At 39.2% G+C, this 27,838-nt stretch overlaps 3 protein-coding genes across 8 annotated transcripts in view; all 3 read left to right on the forward strand.

The window, feature by feature from the left end:
* Window positions 1-8,525, forward strand: part of fam184ab (family with sequence similarity 184 member Ab) — a 176,219-nt gene extending 167,694 nt beyond the window's left edge. For 4 of the 5 annotated variants that reach the window (XM_039782367.1, XM_039782369.1, XM_039782368.1 and 1 more), the window contains exon 22: window positions 7,598-8,525. In XM_039782367.1, coding sequence (XP_039638301.1) covers window positions 7,598-7,679 — 82 coding nt within the window. In that variant the 3' untranslated portion in view covers window positions 7,680-8,525. The remainder of the gene's footprint in view (window positions 1-7,597) is intronic. The other variant, XM_039782371.1, reaches the window with a different exon arrangement.
* A 1,833-nt stretch (window positions 8,526-10,358) lies between these two features.
* On the forward strand, window positions 10,359-11,761 carry ptrhd1 (peptidyl-tRNA hydrolase domain containing 1). The gene is made up of 2 exons (XM_039780980.1): window positions 10,359-10,603; window positions 11,440-11,761. Exons 1-2 carry the CDS (start codon window positions 10,394-10,396, stop codon window positions 11,608-11,610), a joined length of 381 nt encoding a protein of 126 aa, XP_039636914.1. The 5' UTR covers window positions 10,359-10,393; the 3' UTR covers window positions 11,611-11,761.
* Window positions 11,762-21,783: 10,022 nt separating this feature from the next.
* The window catches only part of ncoa1 (nuclear receptor coactivator 1), a 73,767-nt gene continuing 67,712 nt past the window's right edge, over window positions 21,784-27,838 (forward strand). For both annotated transcript variants that reach the window (XM_039781942.1, XM_039781943.1), the window contains exon 1: window positions 21,784-22,344. The gene's annotated coding sequence lies outside the window, so the exon portion shown is untranslated. The remainder of the gene's footprint in view (window positions 22,345-27,838) is intronic.

Below are 27,838 nucleotides of genomic sequence, written 5' to 3' on the forward strand. Positions count from 1 at the left end.
CTTTTATTAAACAAACCTCATCTAAGTGGAGTTTTAACCTGAATCCAAGCAGGAATATTTCAGTTGTTTCTGAATACTAAATAGTGAGCCAAACAAAAGAGAAATTAGTATTTAGAATAGTCTTTCTTTCCCAACCTGATAGAACACCAACTACGGACTAGGGATTTAGGAATGAATCCTCCTCCTACCTCCGCATACTGTATTTTTGTGTTAGCAATGATCGAAAACACAAACCTTAATGTGCATAGGTCCAGCTGGCTGTTTTGTAATGACTTCCTGGGACAAATATCTAAACACATATTATTAACCCTTGTGTTGTCTTCCCGTCAACCTTGAAAAAAACCTTTTTTTTCAACTTTTTTGTTTGTTTTTGCTTTTTCCAACGTTTTAAATTGTTACATTTTTCTTCTACACATTTTCAGCGCTTATTTCTACGTCCCATATTTTCTGATATAAAACAAAAATTGAAAACGGGTCAGTGTGACCTGAAGTCAACACAAGGGTTAAGCTCACTTTTTCTGACACTTAGTCTATCAGGACTAATGAGAACATGATTTTGGCCAGATGTGTTGAGAAGAGATGAAATGTCAGCTGTTTAAAATTGGCTAATTGGAATCATAATTCAAGGATTGTGTAGATATACCGTATGTTGTGGTCACTGTGGTTCATACAAACCTACAGACTATAGGAAATAAATAAATAAAACAGCTCAAAAACGTTCTATTTATTACTGGAAATACAGCAAGAAACAATAGGTTTAAATGCCTGTAGGATTCAGAGAATTTTACACCTGTTAAGTTGCAGCTTTAAAAGAACGCACTGAGCTTTTTTTCTCTGTCATCTGTGCTACTGTAGTCTATATCCACGACGTTCTACTTCCGGGATTGCTCCGGTGGCGCCGGAAATTCCGCCGGATGTCCGTTACCTTCCTCTTTCTTTGTGCTGACTTTTTAAACTTTGGTGGATTTCTGAGGACTATGGTTACCTGCTCCTCAGATCTCTGCAGGGTAAATCCAGACAGCTAGCTAGACTATCTGTCCAATCTGAGTTTTCTCTCGCACGACTAAAACAACTTTTCAACGTACACACGTTCCACCAAAACAAGTTCCTTCCAGAGGCTATTATGCAGAGGCACCGTCGTCGTGTCCGGGGCTTAGCGCCGCCCAAGACGATTGCGATTGGTTTAAAGAAATGCCAATAAACCAGAGCACGTTTTTCTCCCATCCACGGAATGTGTGTGTACTAGCCAGACCCTCCTCCGCAGCGCCGTGGAGGAAGGTCTGTCAATGCGAACTAGTGCTACTATTACTATCACCTGTAGAGTCATTTTGTGCTCCATGTGCAACACTAGTATACTGTACACTATGTTAAAAGCCAATACAATTATCCAAAAAAGTCAGGAAATGAGAACTTCTTGCAGCTTTAAAGTCCAACTAAAATCGCATTTAGTCAAAAATAATGTCGATATGTTTTTTTTATTGTCTCAGCCAGCTGGAGGGCTGTGTCGCTGTCTGTGTTTGATTGACAGCAGCTGGCAGATGAAAAGTAAACACACATGCTGTAGCCAACATGTCATGGGTAGACAAAGCAAGGACCAGCATCTAACCAACCGGAGGGACATTTGCAGCTGTGTTTACACGCTGTTCACGGTGCTGCAGCTGAGCAGCTAATCAGCCATGTAGCCCGTACACTGACGTTAGCAGTGCACTTTTCCCAGGTGAATATTTGTTTGGCGGCTTGTTCAACAAGCTAAGCTGCGGGATAAGACGTGTGTTCGTGTTTTTAAGTTGGATGAAAAGGAGACTTCAGCAGGAAAGCTACCGTGGGTTGTTGTGTCCCTTGTGCTGTGTAGCAGGCTGCTGTCTGGCTCGGTGTAGTCCAGCATTGCCAGACCTTCCTCCACGGCGCTGTGGAGTAAAGTCTGGCTACACCACACATACATTCTAGGATGGGAGAAGAAAAAAAAATACTCTGGTTTGTTTGCATTTCTTGAAACCAATCACAATCTTCTTGGGCGAAGCTAAGCTCCTGACGCAGCGACGGTGGCTCTGCTAAATAGTCTCGGGAAGGAACTTGTTTCGGTGGAACATTTGCACCCCGCAAAAAGAAAACACCACATACAACATTACATGTAGTTAACTGCTCACACAATACAGTAACGAGAGCTATTTAAATTAGCCGTGTGTACTTCGTCCACAGCAATCCCCACCAATCCCCACCAATCGGTCCCAGTTAGAGAGTAAATGCCGTAAACATATTCTTTGTAAATCTTTACAATCATTTCCCGAAAGAACCAAGCAGGCCTGCCTACAGTCCAGATTGTCTTAAAAACTTGCCATTTTCTGCGTTGCTAGCTCGATGTTTGTTGCCGTTGTTTACCGTAGCGAAGGGATTTAGAGAACGGCAACACACAGAGAGCGGAAGCGGATGGGCTTCCTAGAAAATGTACTTCCGTTGATCCAGACAAGGCTCTGTGTGTCACTGCTTTATGCAAGGGGGACCTTATTTTGATACAGCCAATCAGGCTGTATCAAAATAAGGTCCCCAGGCACCCGGATAGCTCAGTTGGTAGAGCAGGCGCCCAAGTATAGAGGTTTACTCATCGATGCAGCGTCCACGGGTTCGACTCCGACCTGCGGCCCTTTGCTGCATGTCATTCCCCCCCCTCTCTCTCTCCCCTTTCACATCTTCAGCTGTCCTGTCAAAATAAAGGCCCAGAAAATAATCTTAAAAAAATAAATAATAATAAGGTCTCCATCTACGTAGATGGAGACATGAATGGTGTTCTGTCGCATTAATGCAAAACTAGAGGGTGCCATCATGAAACCAAAAAAAGTATAATTCTCCCTTTTGGTTTTGGATTTTTTTTCTCAAAGGAGATCACAGGACAAGGGATGTACAGAGCAGCTAGAAAATAAAAGGTAGTTTAATTTTAGTTGTACTTTAATGTTAAATTATTGCAGGAAATATGGCTATAATATTCCAGTTTTTGTAGATGTTTAGTCAAATCTGCACAAAAATAACATAATTAGTTGACCAGTAGAATAAAAAAAAAAAAACATGTTATTCATTCACTGATCCTGCTGGGACTGTTGGGCCAGACACACGTTTGTAATGATGTAAGCTTTTTAGATTGTTTTGCTTTGCTTTTTAAATGAAGACACAGACCTGTCGCATTTCTAGCTGCCACTCTCACTCACAGGCTGCGGAGAGAAGTCACTTCATTACTTCATCATTTCCTCGGATTCTTTTCTTCATCTCTCTCATCATCTCATCTCCTGCCAATCTCGTTTCATGTCCTCTCGCTTGTCCTTCCCTTCATCCCTCACTTCAACATCAAAACATCTCTGCTCACATTTTCATTTCCCTTCCCTTCTCTCGTATCATTGCCCGTCATCGTAATCCTCAGTTTCTGTACGTAAGCTACCTAAAATGATTTCCAAAAAACATATTTGATAGATGGCTATTCGGTTACACTTTACTTGAAGGTATCTACATAAGAGTGACATGACACTGTCATGAACACATGAACCCTAACCCTAACTCTAACCATAACTTGTCATAACAAAAACCAAATGACAGTTACTAAAAGAAGCGTTATGTCATAAACGTTTATGACTTCTTTATAATGTTTATGACACGTTCATGACAGTGTCATGTCACTCTTATGTACATACCTTCAAGTAAAGTGTAACCGAATATTCTTTTTTATTACAACTTCATGCCCATCACAGTAGATATTAACACACATTTCTGCTCATCATAAACTGTAATTTTATATATTCTTCATATTCCTTTTTCATACATTGTAGACATATTGATGTTGTATCTACTTCAGATACAGACCTTCATATTTGTAATAGATTTGAACACTTTTTAACATTTTGTCACAGCCCAACTTCCCCTCATGGATCAATAAGGTGTTATTTTCTTTTAATCTAACTCAGACACTCAGATGTGACAACATGAAGTTGACTGATTTGTGACCGTGCACACTATAAACATGATTTATCATGCTGCAAAAAAAAAATAAAAAATACAAGGGAAGCCTTTTGGGAAATAATTGACTCCTTCAAGCAGAAAACAACAACAATAAAGTCCCAAAAAATGTAAATATTACCCGGGGCTTAAGGGACTGTTTGTTTAGGAAGAAGCCAATTAAGAAAGCAGGGGGGAAAAAAAGCTCCAAAAGGTGTTTGTTTAGATAGATGCAGACACTCAGCCTAATTAGTTCAAACTTTAGGGAACTAAACTTGTTTCCCCCCCCGTGGACGTGAGTCAGGAAGTAGCTGCAGCTTCCTCTGCTCGTACTCATACCAACAATGATTGACATTTTCCTGTAGAAAACCAAATACTTGAAATAGTTAATGAGGTTTGGTAGAGGTTGTGTAGTCAGATTCTTTGCCATGCTTTAACACCGTTAAAGGCCCATTACATCCTAACGGTGGTGGAAGAAATATTCAGATCCTTTACTTAGGTAAAAGTACTAATACCACACTGTAACAATACTCCATTACAAGTAAAAGTCCTGCCGGGTTGGCTCAGTGGGTAGAGCAGGCGCACATATACTGAGAGGTTTATGCCTCGACGCAGAGATCCAGGTTTAGAATCCGACCTGTGACCATTTCCTGCATGTCTCCCCCCCCCCCCCTCCCCTTTCTCACCTAGCTGTCCTGTCAAAATTAGGTGGAAAAGCCCAAAAATATCATCTTAAAAACATATGTTTTTAAATGTTACTAAAGTAAAAGTATTTAAGTATAATAAGGAAATTGTAGTTAAAGTAATAAAAGTAAAACTCAACGCAGAAAAATGACTGTTATATATTATATCATTAGGTTATTATTACTCATGCATAAATGTAAAAGAAGGATTTTATTTTTGTAGTTGTTTGAGGTGGAGCTCATTATGAACTATTAACTAATGATTATTTGGATTATGGATTAATTTGTTTTGTTTTTTTAACAATGTGTTTATTGTTTTGATTATATAAGACCGGTAACAGAAAAACACTTTTCCATTTCGTCAGTTATTTCCCACCCCAACAAGAGAACACATCACTCTCTTCTCCCATATAGAAATACTCCAAAGTCTCAGAAGAGAATCAATCTAAATACAAAACAAGTATTGCAAGGTACCTAAAAACCAAATATACATTACTGTACTTTACACATAAAGTTAAATTTTCCAGCAAGACACTCTAAAAAAACAAAATAAACAAAGAGAACTAATTGAATATTTGATTTGTAAAAAAAAAAATAATAGTAATAATAATATGGAGAAATGCCATCACAATTACCCACAGCCCAAAGGGACACGTTCACAATGTTTGTCTTGTCCAACCAACAGTCCACACCTCAACATTGTTAACAGTGAATGGGCTAATTGGTTACTAAAAACAGTTGAATATGACCATTGATACAGTATACGTGCATGTGGACAGTAGAATGGAGTTTCTCTGCTCACTGGATCCTGACAGTGGCTTTGCTGCCCCCATGTGGACAGAACAGTGGATTACACCTCCATTGAAACCATCTTCAAACCGTCACATTAGTACTATCTTTGTACTCTGTGCCATTCTCAGTGGTGGAATGTAACTAAGTACATTGACTCAAGTACTGTAGTTCAGTACGAATTTGAGGTACTTGTACTTTATTTGAATCCTTTCTTTTTTATGCTATTTTCTAGTTCTACTCCGTTACATTTCAGAGAGAAATATTGTTCTTTTTACTCCACTACATTCATCTGACAGCTTTAGTTACTTGTAACTTTACAAATTAAGATTGTTGCACACAAAACACATGTAGTTTATGAAATACAATGTTTTATTATAAATTAAAGATCCCATGACATGGTGCTCTTTGGATGCTTTTATAAAGACCTTAGTGGTCCCCCTAATACTGGTCTTGACCAACTGCCACTTTGCTTGTTTGAAAGCCATGATGTCTCTCTCTCTCTCATGGGCGGGCCAAATTCTCTGGTCGGGCAAAGCAAAGAAAGGGGAGGTAACCTTGCTCCTTATGACCTCATAAGGAGAAGATTCCAGATCGGCCCTCGCTTTCATTTTCTCAAAGGCAGAGCAGGATACCCAGGGCTCGGTTTACACCTATCACCATTTCTAGCCACTGGGGGACCATAGGCAGGCTGGGGGAACTCACATTAATGTTAAAAAACCTCATAAAGTGACATTTTCATGCCATGGGACCTTTAAACTACCCCATAATAGGCGTACAACTTCAGCTGAAATGATTGGCTGATTAAACACTTAGTTGATTGACAGAACAGTTTGGATCGTTTCTAGTTTTCTAAAGTGTGAGGAGTACTTTTACTTTTATTACTTTAAGTACATTTTCCTGATGATACTTACATACTTTTACTTAAGTAACATTTTCAATGCAGTACTTTTACTTATTTTTACAGTGTGGTATCAGAACATTTACTTAAGTTAAGGTTCTGAATACTTCTTCCACCACCGGCCAGGCTAAATCAATTACGGCAAAGCAGTTAAAGTCTGTGTTTGATTCTCATGAATTCAGTGATTAAATTCCATTTTAGCACAGAAAGAGAAGAGGTCTAACAGAGGACTGCAGCCAGCGATGGTAGAACAATAGGCTGTGTGTGTTAATGGACAGAAATGATCTACTTTTTGTAACTTCAGTAAGTTTAAGGGGAGATACAAACAGTGAGGTGTAAGACTAAGCTTAGTCTCGCTTTGCCAGACCCTCCTCCGAAGCGCGCTGAAGGAGGGTCTGGCTACTCCACATAGCATTGGGGATGGGAGGAAAACGTGCTCTGGTTTAATGGCATTTCTTTAAACCAATCCGAATCGTCTCGGGCGGTGCTAAACTCCGCACAGAGTAGGGCTGCTCGATTATGGAAAAAAATATAATCAGGATTATTTCGGTCAATATTGAAATCACGATAATTTAACACGATTACACGTTGACTTCTGGAAAGATGTTGCAATTATTGAACTTAAAAAACAGCGGAAAAAGTCAAATAAATCAACAGTAAAAAAAACAAACAACTGTGAACTTTGCCTTAATACTTGTCCTATTTAAACTTTATTTTTTCATTCAGAACACAACAGACAATAAGAGTTTTCTTGCAAAACGTAATGAGCTAAATAATAGTTTTTCTCGATTATTCTGTTTTTGTGATCATTGGGAGCCGAAATCATAATCACGATTACATTTCGATTAATTGCACAGCCCTAGCACAGAGCCGCTGCAAAATAGCCGTGCGAGGGAAAACTCAGATTGGACAGATAGTCTAGCTAGCTGTCTGGATTTACCCTGCAGAGATCTGAGGAGCAGTCAACCATAGTCCTCAGAAATTCACCGTATTTAAAATTCCAAAATAAAGAAAGCAGAAGGAAACTGAAAAGACACGCATCCGGCGGAATTAGCTGCAACACCGGAGCAATCCCGGGAAGTGGAACGCGAAGGATTTAGACTAAAGACTAAGCTAAACCAACCAATGACTTCTTCCCTGACTTGTCTTTTTCTGTCTTTATGTTTTTTTTTATTTTTTGGTGTGGTGATTTCTTTTTATTTCTTTTCTTTTCTGTTTTCATTTTGTCGCGCTCCCCGTCCTGAAGCCCTCCTGAAACCAAGGACTCCACCATCGACTCCCCGGACGCCCAGCGCCAGGAGTGGTTCGCTCAGTACTTCTCCTTTTGATTGACCACAAAACCTGCAAACACAAGGATTCAGCATGTCAACCAAACTTAAAGAAAAAAAAAAAGAAGAAGAAGAAGAAAAAAAAAAGAGAAAAAAATGTTAAAAAAAACTATTTGTTCTTTATTGTCATTGAGAGGTTTGAGGATCAATTCACTACAGGTTCAGTCAACTGAAGGGCTTGAGAACTCGATGTCATTAGAAATGTAATGATTATCCACTCCCCTGTTGTTGACTGAGGTGAAGGTGAATTGAGCCTGAATCCTGACCGTCAAACATCATCACTCTGGTCTGATTTGAGTGTTTGATAATCTCTTGATTGTTTCACTGTGGACGAGTTTCTCTCTTAGTACAGTGACAATGATCATCTTGATGTTTATTTAATTTCTTTACTTCCTAACTTATTTTGCAGTTTCTTGGGACTAGGAACAAAAGTGGTTCATTATCATGCTGCTAATTGCCATTGTTGGACTACAGTAAGAAATATATATATAAAGAAATATACGGTAGGTTATTGTGCTCTCTCTCTCTCTCTCTCTCTCTCTCTCTGTACGTGGGCTCACTGCATACGGCATCTTAGACTAGGAGCGCTGATCTAAGACCAGTTTGCCTCCTCATTTATGGTGACATTTACATGGACCTGATCCTAGATCATTTACACTTCTCTGACATGAACACAGGCTCTGGTTTTAGGACGGCACCATCATGGCAAGTTTGTTACAGCTGCATAGAAGTTTCAGCAGATTTTGGTAGAATATTAAAACCTGTTTGTATGGCTGTCTGTCTCAACACAGATACAATGATGTCTCACCAATTTTAAAAACAAAAATAGCATATTTTATATTTATATTATAATGTGTATGCTTAATAAATAATTATTGTGACATTTACTTGTGTTTGTTTGTCATTTATTTGAGTGAATCGGCGGTTTACATTTAATTTAATGTCAGCTTATGGACGTTCATTAATGACAAATATACATACACTACTGTACGTTACAGTTTATACATTTTACTATTACTATTCACCTGTCTACCACAGTATTATATTTTGTATTACATGTTATTCCAATATGATAATTGCTGCCTGCACTATTTTGTCTTTATTGTCTTTGATTCTAATAAGATTTAACTGATTTTTCTTTTCTTTTATACATATTTGTTTGAGCATTATTTGAGGGAGACTGACAATTAAGAATTTAAATGCCAATGACTGCTTCACATATGACAAATGAACTTGAATATTGAGCAAAAACAAATTGAGTTTTAACAGCTAATTTGATGCAGATCATGTTTACTAAGTTCATTGCTAGTTTGAAGGCCATTTTCAGTTCTTGTTTTTCCCTATTTTCTCAGAACTTTTCAGAGAATGTAGGAGAGCGCTGACCAACAGACTCAATCAGACAGGTTAAGTATTTTAGACAAATAAAAAAAAATTTAAAAAAGCTGATAAAACAGAAGAGACTGACATTAAAATTTCATTTTCTGGTTAAAAACTCAAAAAGAGTTAATACTTTGCTCTCAGCAGGGGAGACAAACTTACTAAACAGATTGCCGTTTTAAAGACGATGAGTAAATGAATCCTGTACTTTTTGGTCTTTGCATTCTTATACTTATATTTTTTACCCATGTGAATCTGTCACTTAACTTAGTGTTCTCAAATCTTAATTTGCAGATTAATAAAAGCTTGGATTTCTCTTTTGCTCGCTCAATAGTTTTGTCATTAATAACCTTCCATACATCTTCAGCCTGGGCTCTTTTTAAAATAGCTCTAACTACTGTCAATAGAATATAAAACTACAACACAGAGAGTAGCCTACACACACAAAAAAAAATGGAAAACAAAAATTGCAGTGAAAGGGTTTTCTCCCAGACGTCCTAATATATATTTCCACTGGGTCATCGGTCACTGTTTTTACTACAGGTTTGACATAAAATGAGCTAGTGCTAGTGTACTATCACGCATGGGTTTGAAAATACAGTGTTTTAAACCCAGATTGAACGGTTTCATTAAAGACAGCTCAAAATATATCATATACGAGGTAAGATGGTGAAGGAACATTATGTATAAAGTGCATAGGGAATCTCCAAAATGCCGTTTTCATGATTGCTATATTGTTTTATTGGATCTTTTATGCATCACAGTGTTGTCAGAATGAGAAATAGCTAACTGTTGAAAAGAAAGATGGTGACACGGCCAACAGGTGTCTAGTTTGCCAAAAAGCCAGAAGAGAAGCATAGAAGAAGATGATGAAGGAGGGGAACCAGACAAAGAGGAGGAGAAGGAGAAGAGAAGAAGAAAAAGGTACAATGGCAACTTTCCCCAGCAGTTTGAAGACATTTCAAAAATTGTTCATGGCCTCATTGTGTTTATCTTTTTATTGCAGTTTTTATTCTTTCATCTCTATTTTGGGAGAGGACTCGAGAGATAATGGAAGCTGGAGGCTAATTTGTTCCTTAATTTCCTAAACGCTTAACAGAATTTAGCTTAGCCTACATCATGCGCATTTGTTGAATTATCGTTTGGTTGGAATTAAGAGAATAGACTGTTTCTTTGCTGGTACCGCAAGCAGTCCGTTATGTTTTTACCATGCAGTTTTAAAAGTAACCGGTAGAGTGCAGTGACGTTGTAATATCGTTTAATCTGTTGAACCGGAAAATAAACAACCCCTGTATTGGTTCCTGTGTTCCTGTAAGGGTACAGGCAGAAAAATAAAGATGGCGGCTACGGGAGCCGGGTCTCCTAGCCGGTTGGTCCAGTATGTTGTTGTCCGGTCGGACCTGGTTCACAAGCTGTCCTGGCCTCTGGGAGCCGTTATAACCCAGGCCTGTCACGCCGCTACCGCCGCCATTCACCTTCACTACGGGGACCCGGACACACAGCAGTACCTCGCAGAGCTGGACTCCATGCATAAAGTGGTGCTAGGGGTAAGCGCGACACGTCACGCCAAACTCCAGTCAAATATTTGTCACTTTAGTTAGTACAGCGGTTATATCGTTTTTCACAATATACCTAACAACGCATTAAATATGTTCTGGTTAGTTGTATTATTCGGCGACACTACATTTCTGTCAAGCGTCATATTTAACCGGTTTGCACGAGCAACCCTCCTTCACTTTGTGTAGCTAATTAAGCGCTAGCTATTTAAAACATGCGGAAAGTTTATGAGAACCAGAAGTGAAGCGATTTAATGTCCCTTGGTTTTGCTAGTAAAAGATTTTATCTAATGTGTAAGTGAGTGCCGAATTTAAATTTAACTCCCTGGGAACGTAATAAGGTATTGAATGTTTTTCTAGCTGGTATATATTTGTGGTGAGGAGCAAATAAATTATGATATGATGGAATTTCTAATGTAGTATGGTATTTTCTTGTATGTTTTTACCTCCGTACAAGATTTCAGCTGTCATCAGTCTAACTTTGATGTTAGAGCAACAAAAAATAACTAATGATAATGTTGATTCTCAAGAATTTATATAATTCTATTTAAAATAAGAAAATGTAATGTATTATAAATACACCTGATGAAGCTCCCTCCTTAGATTCCAGCCAAGTAGCACACAGGCCCAGCTGAATTTCACTATGATGCAAAGAAAATGTTTAGATTTACTATTGCATTCAGAGGTTTAAATGGCAAACACTGCATGTGATTTGGACAGGACGACAACTATGTCCTCACATGGAGCACCAGAAATGTGACATGGCTCAGTCTGGTTTATTTCTTTGATAGCGCTGTCTTACTGTGTCTGTATTTGTTTTTCTCCAGGCTCCAGACGAGGCCGCCCTCTCCGGTCTATCGGAGACCCTAACACAGGCTGGTGTGGCCCACAAGCTTTGGATCGAACAACCAGAGAATATCCCCACCTGCTTGGCTCTGAAGCCGTGTCCAAAAGAGACTGTCCAGCCGCTGATGCGCAAGTTCAAACTCTTCAAATGACTACCTTGAAAGACACTGTCCACCTATGCACTACAGTGCATGTCCATATCTAATTTCATCCATAAAAGGAGAACATCTGAAAGTTGTACTCTTCACCTCAGTGCATCCAAACACCTGTAATAATGTCCGAGATTAAAGTTGGAAATATGAAGTTCTTTTCTGGATTAATTTGTTCAGTTGGTTGCAAAAACACAAAGGTAGCATTTGTATTGTGATTATGTTAATATAGCTCGATGTAAAACAAGGCAATTAATATATTTTTTTGGCTTATTGCCTTTATCGATAGGACAGTTTAAGTAAAGAAAGTGGGAGAGAGAAGGGGAGGACATGCAGCAAAGGGCCGCAAGTCGGAACTGAACCTGCAGCTGCTGCGACAAGGACTGAGCCTCTGTACATGGTGAGCTAACGAGGCGCCCCAGGCAATTGATTTTGCCACAACAAAGTCAAATCCATTTCAACAATGTAAAAAATGGGCCGTGTGGTATGGATGGCTTTGACTTGTAGCCACATAAAAGCAATCGCAATTCTCGAGTGGTTTAACTGAATCTGTTGTAAACACGTTCAGTAAATAATGCATGTTATCACATTGCCAATCCTCACTTTCAGGATGGAAAAAGATCTGCTTTGTCATGTTTTGCCGTGGCATGACTCACACGAGTCAATGTTTTCATGCACATTTACACTTTTCTCAATTCCTTTGCATCAAATCAAGTTGTGCAAAATCTCCTAGCTATATTTCTACCATATGAACTGTCACTGCAAGGCCTCTAAACACTGTTTGCAAAAGTCTTAACGCAGGTTACGTTATTCACATGTCATTTTTTTTTTTTTTAGAAAGGAACAACCACAAAAAAAAAGTACTTGATCTGCTTAGGTTCTCAGCACGCTTATGCAACAGACAATCCCGTCATACCATCAGTGTTTGTTGTGCAAAGTTAATCATAAGGTCAGAGTACCAAACTCAAACTATTAAACTACTTCATGTTTATACACTGTGTGGAGGTTGCATTATACTACAAACTTTAGCATTACGTCTGTGTTACAGGTCATAAACTCCTAACGTTACTCTAGAATACAATCGGTACTAAATTGTTTTACCTGTGAAATGGTATCTCAAGTTTTTTGACGTGATCGTATGTTCAAAACGATCATTAGCGTTTGACAGCCGCCGCGTTTAGTCATTGATTATTAGTAGAGAGGACTAGCGTTCTCACGTGTACATGGAACCGTGACTGGTGAACTATGAGGAGTTTGCTTTGACAGAGAGGAAAAGTGTTTCAAATAACATTCAGGCCACATTTTTCCAATCATCTATGCATGAACAACAGAAGTACTACCCCCGCCCCCCCCCCTTTTCTTCGTCGGTTCTGTAAAGTAATTCTCTTCACAGTAAAAAGGGAAATCCCACCAGAAAATAACCAGTTTTTGTTTGGCTTCAGAAGAGTTGCTTCATCTTGTAACTTTAATTATTTTATGTGTTTTGGAAACAGAAACAATTGCCTTTTGGGCGTCTGACATTATAAAGCCCTTGGTCGCAATTCACATGAAGGCATTTCTTGACAGAAAAAAAACTTGAATTTCTGTGTCTCTGTCTGGTAATGAATTCCTTTTTTCAGCTGGTCTGGGAACAGCAGTCAGCGTTTATATAAAGAAGCACAAATGCTGTGAAAGTGGATGAATGAATGTTTCTGGCATTAAGTTGGTGGTTGAGCTGCAATTTTCTTTGTAAAAAAACACACTACTCTGCCAAAAACATGTATTTACTATAACAGAATAAACTGACTCACTATTTTTAACCTTTCCAACATGATACACCTAATTATCTCTGGGGGCCGGTCTGACCTGGGGGTGTGCTAAGAAACAGTTAACGCAATTACCTGCTTCCCATGTTGCTTTGGTTAGCGTTTAAAAAAAATAAAAGCTATATATTTGGAGGAAAAACACAATTCAGTATAAATCAAAGCGCAAAATGTATATTAATGACTAAAATGAAAGACAGCCACCACTTAACCGCCAGCCAAGGCCCAGCAGATAATTGTGTCCTCACCCAGATTATTAAATACAGCAGCTGATGAGTTCCCAGAACTGCTCATCTGCTCTCTCCATTTAATCCAGCAGTTCGTGGTATTGTTGTCGTCTGCATTTTTCTCTGTAAAAGGCAAAAAAAAATTCAAAGACAAAGTCCTCTTTAAAATGAATTGCAAAATGAGAGACACATTAGGGAACTATAAGACAGTATATACTTTATATGTGTTTACCTGTGTAAATGTGATGCTATATACCTTGTATATATGTACTAATATACTCTATTAATACCGCATATGTGCTATACTTTGGGTTTATTGACCCGTACAGTACAGCAACTGACATCGACAGATAACAGCATTTAATCAGCATCTTAGTGGATACTACTGACGCAAGGATTATAACTTATTATCTTACACAGAAGTGTAACATAACATAAGAATATAGTGAAAAATGAAGATTGCAATTTCTTAAAGCCCAATGTAATGTCTTCAAAGTGCTTGTTTTGTCTGACCGACTGTCCAAAACACAAATATATCAATTTAACTATCACATAAGACAACAGAAAACAAATGCAGGGAAGCCGAACTATAGAGCTTTATCACGACAGACATTTTGACTCGTCATAGTAGGAAAAAAAACGAGTGAAACTAATTTCTAATTAACTTAATTTCCACTGCGTGGTTCTGCTCAACTTGACTCACTTTTGGTATTCCACTGCAGATAGTATCCTCTCAATATAGGCGGGATCCCTAGCCCATCGCTAGCTTGCCTGGGGCTCAGTTCTCAGTTCAGCATCATCTGTATTAGAAAAAAGAATCACTTCTTCGGATGTTTTAAGTTAATAAAATAGCCTTGCCGGCCTACTTACTGGAGTTCCACAGCTATACATATCCTTTACACCTATAAGTACAATTTTGGCTGTATTATTTGTGTCCTCTTCAAAAATGGTTCTTAAGAAATGTTATGTTTATTTACGCCAATGGCTGTAATCGACCAGCTTGGCCATTTAAAAATGGCAGATTTGTGCAGGATGTCCTGTGTTGCACTAGTGACTGTTCTCTCTGACCAGCAAGTACCAGGTACGCATCACAACTGTTGCTAATGGAAAACCAAAAACGAGCGAGTCAAGTTGAGTTGAGTAGAGCTGTGCTGTGCTGTGCTGTGCCATGCAGTGGAAATGCAGCATAATTTCGTTAACGGTAACACCCCCACTGGAACTAACTCCCCCGAATGGAATGCAGTTGTTTTTAATGTCATCAATTACACCTGTGCTTTTCATACCACAGTATGACCAGCCAAAATGTCTGCTGTGATAAAAAGGTCTATTGAGAAGCTAGTCATTTTTGCTTGGAAAATGACAATGGATCAATTATCAAAAATAGGTGCTGATAAATTTTCTGTCGACTAATTGTTTTAGCTCTAAACTGGAGCCAGTAGTTAATGTCTACAAACAAAAAGGAAAGATAATTAACACAGATGCACCTCAAAAAGAACCTATTTCTCCTCTGCTGCTCTGTTTTTCAAAAGCGTCACATTTCATATAAATACCTGCATAAATAACAAATGTGCTTCATGCTTTTCAGCAGACATTTTCTGGTTGGGTGCAGCAGTAGAATTGAATTAGAATTGGCAGCAGTATTTAGTCACACTATCACTGCCCTTAATAGCTCATTTCACTTCTTCCAAGGTAAAGTTAGCCTGCATGCTATGTGTGACTCATCTTCAACTTCAACACCACCCTTCTCAAGCATGCTTTAATTAGGTGCTAGGTTACATTTGAAACAAGGAAATAAATTCCAAACAAACAATAGTAAATCATAATTCCCATAGATCCAAATGCCTGCTTTTCGTCATGAGTCATAACCTTGAACTTTGAAGTAAGCTCTAAAGGAATGCAATTGACCAATTAACGTATTACACACAATGTAATTACTTCTCAGAGTATTTCCCGAGAATACCTCCCATAGACGCGACCATACTCATGTGACTCTCCTTCTCAAATGGGATTTCACCACAATGCTCACAATGCAGTGTACTTGAGAAGCTCCCTGCAGTAGATTGAGGATCCTTAGGACATTTATGTATTGCAACAGCGTATACAGCAGAGGAGATATACAAACTGCATCTACGTTTTTACCTTCAAAACAGCTGCATAGTAGGCCGTAGTAATTATGACAGGAGCTAAGCAGGAAGGTGACGGAGTATAAGAGAGCCATATTTTGTGTAAAAACACAGGACTTTTCACCTTACTGTAGGTTAGTTAGTTAGTCGGTTAGTTAGTTAGTTAGTTTAATTTCCATGTCATGTCATGCCAAACATTTGGCCCATCCCACATAGGATTACAAGACACCACAAATGTATTTAGCAAACTTCTAACGGTCGCATATACAAATCATATATACAGTACAGGCCAAAAGTTTGGACACACCTTCTCATTCAATGTGTTTCTTTATTTTCATGACTATTTACATTGTTGATTCTCACTGAAGGCATCAAAACTATGAATGAACACATATGGAATTATGTACTTAACAAAAAAGTGTGAAATAACTGAAAACATGTCTTATATTTTAGATTCTTCAAAGTAGCCACCCTTTGCTTTTTTTGATAACTCTGCAAACCCTTGGTGTTCTCTCAATGAGCTTCATGAGGTAGTCACCTGAAATGGTTTTACCTTCACAGGTGTGCCTTGTCAGGGTTAATTAGTGGAATTTTTTCCCTTATTAATAAAAAAGCAAAGGGTGGCTACTTTGAAGAATCTAAAATATAAGACATGTTTTCAGTTATTTCACACTTTTTTGTTAAGTACATAATTCCATATGTGTTCATTCATAGTTTTGATGCCTTCAGTGAGAATCAACAATGTAAATAGTCATGAAAATAAAGAAACACATTGAATGAGAAGGTGTGTCCAAACTTTTGGCCTGTACTGTATATATGATTTGTATATGCGACCGGAAGAAGTTTGCTAAATACATTTGTGGTGTCTTGTAATCCTATGTGGGATGGGCCAAATGTTTGACATGACACACACACACACACACACACACACACACACACACAGTATTGTATATACAAACAGTAAATCCTCATCTACAGATAATCTTGGTAAAGAGCTTTTTTTCTCTAGGAGACCAGACTTTGTAAAAACAACAGTACTTTTTGAAACAAATGGAACTATGTCACGTTTTGCGTCACTTGCGTAACTGGAAGGGAAGTAACGTAACAAATTTACAGATTTCAACTCAAACCATGTGTTGTTCTTTTCTTAAACTACTGAACTAAGTTTGCCTCGTGAGACCGCCCTGATCTCGCAAGCTCCAGTTTTCCACTCACAGATCAGTCTGGCATCTTGAGATAGAGAACATTTGGAGCCGTTCACCAAACGACCGACCAATCAGCGTTGGTTTTGAGGCGAGTTTAGGTGTGACTGTTCAGTCTAAACAACATGGCAGCTTCCACGGATGAGATGAGCGTAGCTATCGCGCAAGTTTTATCCAAATTAGAAAGCGCTAATTCATGAAACACGTCATATTACAATAAACGACCTACATCGTCGTATGGTTTGGAGGACTTGTTGTTCAAATGACAATGTGTCATGTGGAAGTTGTCTCTTGCAACTCAGAGAATTATCACCCAATTCTGTAGTTCCTCTCATCTCAGAGATTTTTAGTGTTTTTCAGCTCATGGTTTTGGTTTTAAGGCCCGCAACTTTACCGTATTGCTTCAGTCGCATCCTTCCCATCAACCTTGATTTTTCAGTGACTAACGTAGCACTTACCTTGTTAACATAGTCAAGCATCTAGCAACTAAAGAAGCAGGTATTTTTCTCAGGAGTTGATGGAGACCAAAACTGAGCTACAAGAAGAGTGAATATTGGATTTATATTCGTCAGGTGGCCAAGGGACTGCAATTGAATGTTAATTTTGTTCGGTATCTTCTGGATGTTTTAACAGGCAATAGCTTGCCACCACATTAAAAAATATCAACTTTATAGTGTGAGTTTTAGCTTCGGTACCCAATTTTCAATAAAAACAAAACAGAAAAAAAATTGGTGCAGCTTCAAAGGGGGCATTATATAATAGGTACAAACCTCCCTTGGTAACCGACAGCTGTCAGACAATACACAAAAAATCATACATTCAGAATGTGTTTATGTTGTTCATGTTAAATGCAATAAGGATATTGAATGTATAGCCTTCATATGGCTCCTTTACAAATGAATGTACATCTTGCGTCAGCACTTCTTTCTTTTCCTACAGTTTATTGATTATCCATTTAGTCCCTAACATTGTCAAACGTAGTTTGAAAAAAAACACCACTCACAATTTCCCAAGGAGAAATTGCTTATTGTGGATTCACGGCCCAAAATTTTTTTTCTTAATAACTCTGATATAATATATATAAAGCAGAGAAAAGCAGCAAATCTTCATAATTGAATCACTAACTAAGATAACTATTATGGAACAATGTTTTTATTTTCATCAGTACCTGATTATGTAGTTCATTACAGAAAAATATACATTCAATTATTTGTAAATTGCAGAAATAAAGTGTTACTGTTTTATTTCCTACATTAAGATGTAAATGATCTTTTAAAGCCCCCTAAACCGTGACAGGGATAATACTGAATACTGGTGGCAAAAGACTAAAAATAAAAGAAAATCAGCCTATAAAACATGCAAGATTTCAACTGAAGAAACTCCCCACAGGCTGCTTAAACCCCAAATATCCCAGAAAAACAGAAATCAGAGGACATGAAACATGACAGTGTCAGCTCTTGTGTTTTCAAAGCAGGTCTGGTGAAGCCAAACACAAGGTTCCTCTCTATCTAATGATGGATATAAACATACTGTACCCTTATGAATTATGTAGCTACAGTGCAGCAGACAGTATGCATCACTGTTTACCAGACAGTATGGATTCTGCACAGTGCAACACACACACATACACAATATACAGTGCCTTGCGAAAGTATTCGGCCCCCTTGAACATTTCGACCTTTTGCCACATTTCAGGCCTCAAACATAAAGATATAAAACTGAAATTTTTTGTGAAGAATCAACAACAAGTGGGTCCCAATTATGAAGTGGAACGAAATTCATTGGCTATTTCAAACTTTTTTAACAAATAAAAAACTGAAAAAGTGGGCGTGCAAAATTATTCAGCCCCTTTACTTTCAGTGCAGCAAACTCTCTCCAGAAGTTCAGTGAGGATCTCTGAATGATCCAATGTTGACCTAAATGACTAATGATGATAAATAGAATCCAGCTGTGTGTAATCAAGTCTCCGTATAAATGCACCTGCTCTGTGATAGTCTCAGAGGTCCGTGTAAAGCGCAGAGAGCATCATGAAGAACAAGGAACACACCAGGCAGGTCCGAGATACTGTTGTGGAGAAGTTTAAAGCCGGATTTGGATACAAAAAGATTTCCCAAGCTTTAAACATCCCGAGGAGCACTGTGCAAGCGATAATATTGAAATGGAAGGAGTATCAGACCACTACAAATTTACGAAGACCCGGCCGTCCCTCTAAACTTTCAGCTCATACAATGAGAAGACTGATCAGAGATGCAGCCAAGAGGCCCATGATCACTCTGGATGAACTGCAGAGATCTACAGCTGAGGTGGGAGACTCTGTCCATAGGACAACAATCAGTCGTATACTGCACAAATCTGGCCTTTATGGAAGAGTGGCAAGAAGAAAGCCATTTCTTAAAGATATCCATAAAAAGTGTCGTTTAAAGTTTGCCAAAAGCCACCTGGGAGACACACCAAACATGTGGAAGAAGGTGCTGTGGTCAGATGAAACCAAAATCGAACTTTTGGCAACAATGCAAAACGTTATGTTTGGCGTAAAAAGCAACACAGCTCATCACCCTGAACACACCATCCCCACTGTCAAACATGGTGGTGGCAGCATCATGGTTTGGGCCTGCTTTTCTTCAGCAGGGACAGGGAAGATGGTTAAAATTGATGGGAAGATGGATGGAGCCAAATACAGGACCATTCTGGAAGAAAACCTGATGGAGTCTGCAAAAGACCTGAGACTGGGACGGAGATTTGTCTTCCAACAAGACAATGATCCAAAACATAAAGCAAAATCTACAATGGAATGGTTCACAAATAAACATATCCAGGTGTTAGAATGGCCAAGTCAAAATCCAGACCTGAATCCAATCGAGAATCTGTGGAAAGAACTGAAAACTGCTGTTCACAAACGCTCTCCATCCAACCTCACTGAGCTCGAGCTGTTTTGCAAGGAGGAATGGGCAAAAATGTCAGTCTTCGATGTGCAAAACTGATAGAGACATACCCCAAGCGACTTTACAGCTGTAATCGCAGGTAAAAGGTGGCGCCGTACAGTATTAACTTAAGGGGGCTGAATAATTTTGCACCAATATTTCAGTTTTTTATTTGTTTAAAAGGTTTGAAATATCCAATAAATTCCGTTCCACTTCATGATTGTGTCCCACTTGTTGTTGATTCTTCACAAAAAATTACAGTTTTATATCTTTATGTTTGAGGCCTGAAATGTGGCAAAAGGTCGAAAAGTTCAAGGGGGCCGAATACTTTCGCAAGGCACTGTATATATATATAAAATATATATCTTCTGTTGATCTAATATTCAATTCAGAGTAAGACCACATTTACTTGGCATTGTTGGGGAATTATTGTGTGAACTTTACTCCAGCATAGTATAACAAATATACAGTAGGTTCCAAGAATGGTAATGCTGTTCACGCCACATTCCTACCCTACTTATGTGACTTTCACATAATCATTAGGTGACATGAGTGAAAATTAGTCAGCCTCAACATTAGTTGTGTTCTGGTTTCAGAATGATAAAGGGAGTTGGGGAACAATTAGGGTGCTTTCCCACCTGAGCAGTTTGGTCCCTTTTTAAATAATAATAATTTATACTTTATTAATCCCGCAAGGGAAATCACAATGTTTTCACTCTGTTGTTATTATTATACACAGGCCTGAATTACACACACATGCTCAGTACCTATACATAGATCAGGTCAAATAGACTCAGAAACTCTTTTATCCCGATTTCTATTCCCATTTTAAACAATTTGCCAGAACTGTTTTAAATGTATGTATTTTTATTTACTATTGTGGTTTAGATACTGTGGGTATTTCATGTTTTGCTGTATTGTTGTTTGTCTTGTTTTTATGTGTGTCTGCTGGCTGTACAAATAATTGCCCCTCTGGGACAATAAAGTTACCTTGACCTTGACATATACTAATGGAGAGATGTCAGAGTGAGGGAGCTGTCCATGGAAAGGCGCCCGAGCAGTTTGGTTCAGTGCCTTGTTCAAGAGCACCTTGGCAGTGCCCAGGAGGTGAACTCCAGCTACCATTCCACCATCATACTTTGGTCCATATGGGGACTTGAACCAGCTGGTTCCCAACACAGCTCCCTACTGACTGAGCTACTGCCACCCAAACCCCTTGAGCGTTTTGTCGGATGGCCCTGTTCGTTGAGGGTGGTGTGAAAGCTCATTCAAACTAGTGCGGACCAAAAAAATCTAACTCTGGTCAGCTTCTCCTAAAATATTAGAAACACTAAAGCAAAACCAGAAAAAAAAAAGAAAAGACTGTCCAATAACTGTTTCCACCTTGTGACATTTGTTTACAAAGTTTGGTGCAGTGTTAACGCAAACCGGACCAAATAAAAAAAAAGAAATGCAACAATCAACTTCATCCCTGAATCACACCAAGTCTACTGAAGGTGTGAAAGCGCCCTTTGATACAAAATAGCTTGTAGGCTCTAAGGTGATCCCCCTTGGCAACTATCACACCTTTTTATTGCCAATGATGGATACAGAGTTTACGCATTCTATCATCAATTGGCTTGAAAAATAGTGCAGTGCTGCGTACATCGGGGGTGGGGAAATCTCCCTGGGGGGGGCATAGCCCCGGACTCCCCTAAGGTTTGGGTTGAGCCCCGAATGTTTACAATATCTGGCTCCGCGACTGTAATCTGCATCATGTTACACAAACGTCTGAATACAAATAATAGCCGACAGTCAGGTCTTCTTGCTATCAACACAGCAAGAAGCTTCTGCCCTCCTCGTGAACGCGCCTGGACGCTCCGTGCGCACGAGCAGCCCTGTTTGTTTGTGTTGAGATTGGAAATGGCGGAGAGCAGAGAACGAAGCGATAACTTGGCTTTGCAAACGCGAGTGCGCCGTCATTGAAACGCAGATACCACCCACGAGTGATTCTCGGAGTTGCTTACGGTTTGCCTCTGCCGATGGGATATAAGTCGGACGCAGCGAAAAGGGGATTTTCGGAACAAGGTTTGGATTTAGCGAGCTGGTTAGCCAGCTAAGCTAACCGTGCTAGCAGCCTGGCGTTAGCTGGCTTCAAGTCGTGTGCGTGTGTGTGTGAGATTTTAACTACGCAGGCTTGTTTGTCAACATAAGATGACGTTAAATTGCCAGCGAGCCAGCTAACACGCAACTTTTTTTTTTTTTCGCCCGGCTTCCAAAGCTAACCTAACATGATCGCTACAGCTCACCGCAAAATTATTAATCCAAAGTAGCAGTAGGTAAAACGAGCAAAAGCAGTAAGTTAAGCTGCTAACTGGCTTGTTTTACGCAAGCTGCCGTTTTCATGGGAATTGATCATCCAGCGTGACAACTTACAGCAGGACCCCGTGGGCAGGACCTTTATTTACAAGTTGACAAAACGGGTAAGCAAACTGAGAAACACCGCCGTTAAATGCATGACAACATGTCATCCTGAAAGAAAGAAAAAAACATATGTTGTGGGCCTCCAAACATGCCTGACTCACTGTTGATTTTTCCACATAACATTGCTACAATTGACCGACACCATCTTCTCTAACTGGATACATAATGTGCGCAGTGCTTGCTGGGACATTTTGCTCCTTCGCCACCTGCATAGAAACACATCAGGCTGTTGTTTATGTAAGACAGTGCGAGCTACCTCAAGGTGTCACTGCAGCTCATTTTGATTTACCTGCAACTTGACTGTGGAAAAAATAATGGACGGAGCTTCGGGTCTGAAAGGTGAAGCCAATGCGGAAGTGCCTTTTTAAACCTGCATGCTTTCTGATTTCCAGCAGGGGGCGACTCCACTGGTTGCAAAAAGAATTCAGCCTGTATGGAAGACGATCATAGATATATAGGAAGACGATGAACTTTTAATAAGTTTACGGTCTCAATCGCTTGTTTCACTGTCTTCGTCGATACAGCATGATGTTCATTTAGTAAATGATGGTTCCCAAAGTAGAACAGATGATAAAGCAGGGGATGCTTTAGGGGTGTGGCTGACACTGGCTTTGCTGCGTCATCCTCCCCAGCTTCACCTTCACGTCCAAAAGTCGTCACATCCAGTTCTCCAAAAAACCAAGGTGGCGACAGCCGAATTGCCAAACTCGAGTCTTGCAAGTACACAAACCAATGGGCGACATCACTGCTGCTATGTCCACTATTTTTTTTACAGTCTATGGTCCTGCACGCTGACAACTTTATGGATATCTTGATCTCTGGTCATTTTTAATAAGCCACATACACACCTCATGGATAGTGTTTTAAAAAAAACTACTAAAGTAGATCAAGAACATGCAGTTAGAGAAGATGTTAGCCTTCGCTTAACACCAATGTAATGGATAAAACAAAATTCACCTCAATTGACATCACTTTCTATTGACAGTCATAGTGTGTCGTTGTCCTGGTGCTGTTTTAAAGGTGTTTCTAAAGTTGACTAAAATTTTTATTTGTTTTAAACACCTTTTTTGGTTTAAAAAGTGAACCTCAGCACAAAATATTGATTGTCATCAGCTTCAACCAAGGGAATGCATGATGTGTCATCCATAACAATCCATAGAAGGTATCAATAATAACTTATTATGTTTTAGGAACAGACAATGCATGCTAACATTGAAATCTAAATGATTTTAATAATTGCATTTCAAAGACATGTTCTCAACGATTATTTTAGGCCCAAGTTAAACGGCATTTTACATTTTGTTAAATTGGGGTACGGCTGCGGAGTCATTAGGTTTCCATTAAAGTCAGTGTGTGTATTTCCACCGACTGCGTCCCAGCTCCGGCGGTCCGCAGCCCTCCGGAGCTGATACGCAGAGGTTCCATTTTTGCCGGACGCCAGAGAGCTCCGCAGCAATTCAGCACAATTCAGATTGTGCGGGACAGGAAGTCGAGCACAGAAACAAAATGAAACATCCGGTTAATTTTCTAAATAAAATGCACCGGATCATATTTCCCTGCACTACACCTTGAAAACACAGCACGGAGCTGTTTCCCCTCTACTCCTCTGGATGGAAACAAACTGTTGTCGGTTTTGTGGTTCCATTCTACGTGAATTCGCGAGATCTCGTGGGTCCTCGTGACTTCAGCTGTCAGTCACGGCCGATTGTTTGAAGTAAGTAGCCTTGAATGACAAAGTAATTATGACTTTCTCCAAACGTGGAAATAAAAATCATAAGTAAGAGTCGTTTGGTTATAAAGGCCATTCAAACATTAGTTTTAGGCTACTTTTGAATTTGGCATTTGTGTGCTAGAATTGCTGTAGGGTAACATAGGCAGTAGGTTTTTTAAAGCAATTGGATGAATGGTGGACATGTATGTGAAGAGTTCTGGCTTTGAAATGTTAACAGAAATCTCTGATAATTAGGCTGAAATGGGCTTTTAACGTGTTTCTTTTAAGCTTTTCTGTTGGCTGCATTAAGACTGTTGATGCAAGTAAGTGGAAAGCAACAAAAACAACAGCTCAAAGCATTTTGACCTTATGTAAACGTAAGTCAGGTCAGTTCAATTTATATAGCCACGCAAATGTTGAGATGAATTTTTCTTTTTAAAATCATGTAAGAGTTAAATAATGCCCAGACAGACACCACTGCTATCAAACTACAATCTGATCAGTGGCATTTAGCACACGTTTTAAATATTTAAGTAAGCTTCATGTAGAGCTGGGCAATATATCGATATTATATTGTTATCCTGATATGAGACTAGATATCGTCTTAGATTTTGGATATCATAATATCGTAATATGGCATAAGTGTAGTCTTTTCCTGAATTACAGTAAAGTGATGTCCTTTTCCGAACAAACCAGACTGTTGTAACTGTTCTGTTATTTGCCTTTACCCACTTAGTCATTATATCCACATTACTGATGATTATTTATCAAAAATGTCATTCTGTAAATATTTTGTGAAAGCACCAATAGTCAACACTACAACATCGTTGCGGTATCGATATCGACATATTTGGGGAAAAAACATCGTGACATTTGATTTTCTCCATATCGCCCAGCCTTAGCTTCATGTAGTAACTTATAAGTAACAGAAATTCTGTTTATCATATGAAATACTTTTTTTAGGACACTTGTTTTGTTTTAATTTAAATCTTTTAAACTCTATATCTCTCATGCATTTTTGCAACTGACTTTTTTTGTTTTGCTCAAGCACGCTCGACGCTAGCAGTGAGTCTGTTTGTGTAGTATTGGGATTGGAGACTTTTCCATGTTGTAGCCTAGGTGAAAACATTGTAGCTGGGCCTCTCTAGGCTGATATGTAGCCCAGATAAGGGCCAGTTAGGCCTCAGTTATTCAGTTCAAAGTTTGAGACTCTGCTGCTGACTCTCCGAGTACAACCTACCTGTAAACAACAATACAAAAACACTGTAATAAGAAAGTGAAAATAGTCATCATTGTTTTATCGGTTTTCTCAAATTTAATAAAAAAAGACCCTCAAAGATGGATGCGCTGTAATAATAAGAAAAGATGAATACTCTTAATCAGATCTTGTCCAACCTGGTGACATGCTAAAGCTCGGTAGTTACCTTCATTTCTTTAGTAAAAATATTTTGTGCATACTGATGAGGATGAGGAGGCAGATGAGGGAGGACATTTTTGCTGCTTGACGATTATGGAAGGGTATGATAAGCCGCTGGAGTAGAATCCTATGTGGTTAATATTTATTATATTGCAAGCTATCGCATTTCCTTGATTAGCTCTACGCACAAGATGTTGAGCCTACCTAAGGATGAGCCACATTTGAGGCAAACTGTTGGGAGTGGGAGCCCTCCTCCTCTCAGCTAAGCTCTGTGTCTGTATGTAGAATGAGCAGCCATTTTAGCACTCAGCACTGCTGCAGCCTGCCTGCCACTGTCACCGCATTCTTCTGCCGGAGCTGTGGTAGCTTTCCATGCCCCCCCCTGCCCCCAGGACACCTGCAACCAACCTGTTAAAATGTCACTCTGATGCTTTTACTAAAGGTCAGAATATCCTGTACATACTGATACATGTCTGTGGTGGCAGATAAATCAGTGAGGCTCACCTGCCACACTGGCTGGCAACTTTTTGGGATGATAGCACATGAATGTCTCAGCGTAGCATACAGTTGTCAGTGTTTGTCTTTCAGTGTTGTTATGTAACTGTCAAATCTATCTTTGATAGCCGCTCAAAGTTGAATATTTATGTTCTACTACTTGAGGTCCAAAACGTGATGCACGACCCGAAGCAGTATCTCCAAAGCGGCTTCTGGCACGTTTTGTTTTTGTTGTGTTTTCAGTCACTTGTACCTTTCTTTAATCGTTGACCATTTTGTTCATTTTTGTCTTCATATTTCTACATGAAATGATGCCATATCCTAGGGCTGTGCAATTAATCAAAATGTAATCGTGATTATGATTTCAGCTCCCATTGATCACAAAAGCAGAATAATCGAGGAAAACAATTATTTAGCTCATTACGTTTTGCAAGTAAACTCTTATTTTCTCTTTTGTGTTCTGAATGAAAAAATAAAGTTTCAATAGGACAAGTATCAAGGCAAAGTTCACAGTAGTTTTTTTTTACTGTTGACTTATTTGACTTTTTCCGCTGTTTTTTAAGTACAATAATTGCAACATCTTTCCAGAAGTCAACGAGTAATCGTGTTAAATTATCGTGATTTCATTATTGACCGAAATAATAGTGATTATATTTTTTCCCATAATCGAGCAGCCCTACCATATCCTCCTGTCTGTGAATAATGTCAACCTCTTTAGATGGCTGATCCAGTCCAATGCGCAGTGAGCTATTGCCTTCCCTTTACTTGGTTGCTGCTGACATTTTCTTTTCAAGATCCAATTTAAGATCACTGTCAACATTGGGATGCAGCGTGTCGAGTCAGCCATGTTGTCGTGGCTGGGACAGTAAAACATAGAACACCAATCATGCCCTGTGGTGTTTACGGCTATTACAGCTCTGGACTTTTGGGAAAGGGGAGGCTGATGGGACTTTGGCAATCAAATTATTTATTCTAAGAGGAAGATTAAATGATCAAGCTGTGTTTGTGTTAAAGTTTTATCTGAGGACAAGTGAATAAAATAAACGTTGGTTGAGTCCCAGTGTTGCCAAGTTATAATTTCCAAATATCAAATCAACAATCAGTGAGGGGGAAAAGTGGTCAGCAGCTCACCTCAAATCACAGCACTCCTAAGTTACAGCTGAGGGATGGCAATGTCCGCTACTTTGGTCCAGACTGAAAATTCTTAACAAATAGTGGATGGATTGCCATGAAATTTGGTTCAGATATCCATGGTGCCCACAGGATAAAACCGATTGACTTTGCCGATCCCTGACTTTTCCTGTAGCTCCACCGATGGGTCAAGGTTTTCACCTATCCTGTGAAATATCTCAACTTCTACTTGGTGGATTGGTACCAAATTTTTGTACAGCCATTAATGGTTCCCAGACGGTGTGTCCTAATGATTTTGGTGCCCCCTTACTTTTACTCTAGCGCTACAACAAGGTTGACATTTTTTATTTTTCGTGAACTGTCTGAAAGTATTGAATGGACTGCCATGAAGTTTGGTACAGACTTTCGTGTTCCCAGTAAGAATTTAAATAATTGTGTTTATCCCCTGACGTTTTGTCTATCGCCATCGTCTGCTATTAATTCAGTTAATCAACGTGATATCATGACTTCGCGTAAACATACGCGAGTTGGGTTGGGTTTAGTGAAAGAACAAAGCAACGGTTTAGGAACCGTGACAGGCGGGACCCGATCCCCGGTCCCCTGGGTGAAAGTCCTGTGTTTTCAGCTGGATAACGAGTAAACACCAGCACCACAAGAGCTACTGGAGGGACGGTACGTTCCTCACTTCAGAACGGAACAGAAGTAGGATAGTGTAGTGACTTTACCGTGCTGTTGAACT

This window comes from Perca fluviatilis, chromosome 18, assembly GCF_010015445.1.
Source record: "Perca fluviatilis chromosome 18, GENO_Pfluv_1.0, whole genome shotgun sequence".
In the NCBI taxonomy this organism is placed as follows: domain Eukaryota; kingdom Metazoa; phylum Chordata; class Actinopteri; order Perciformes; family Percidae; genus Perca; species Perca fluviatilis.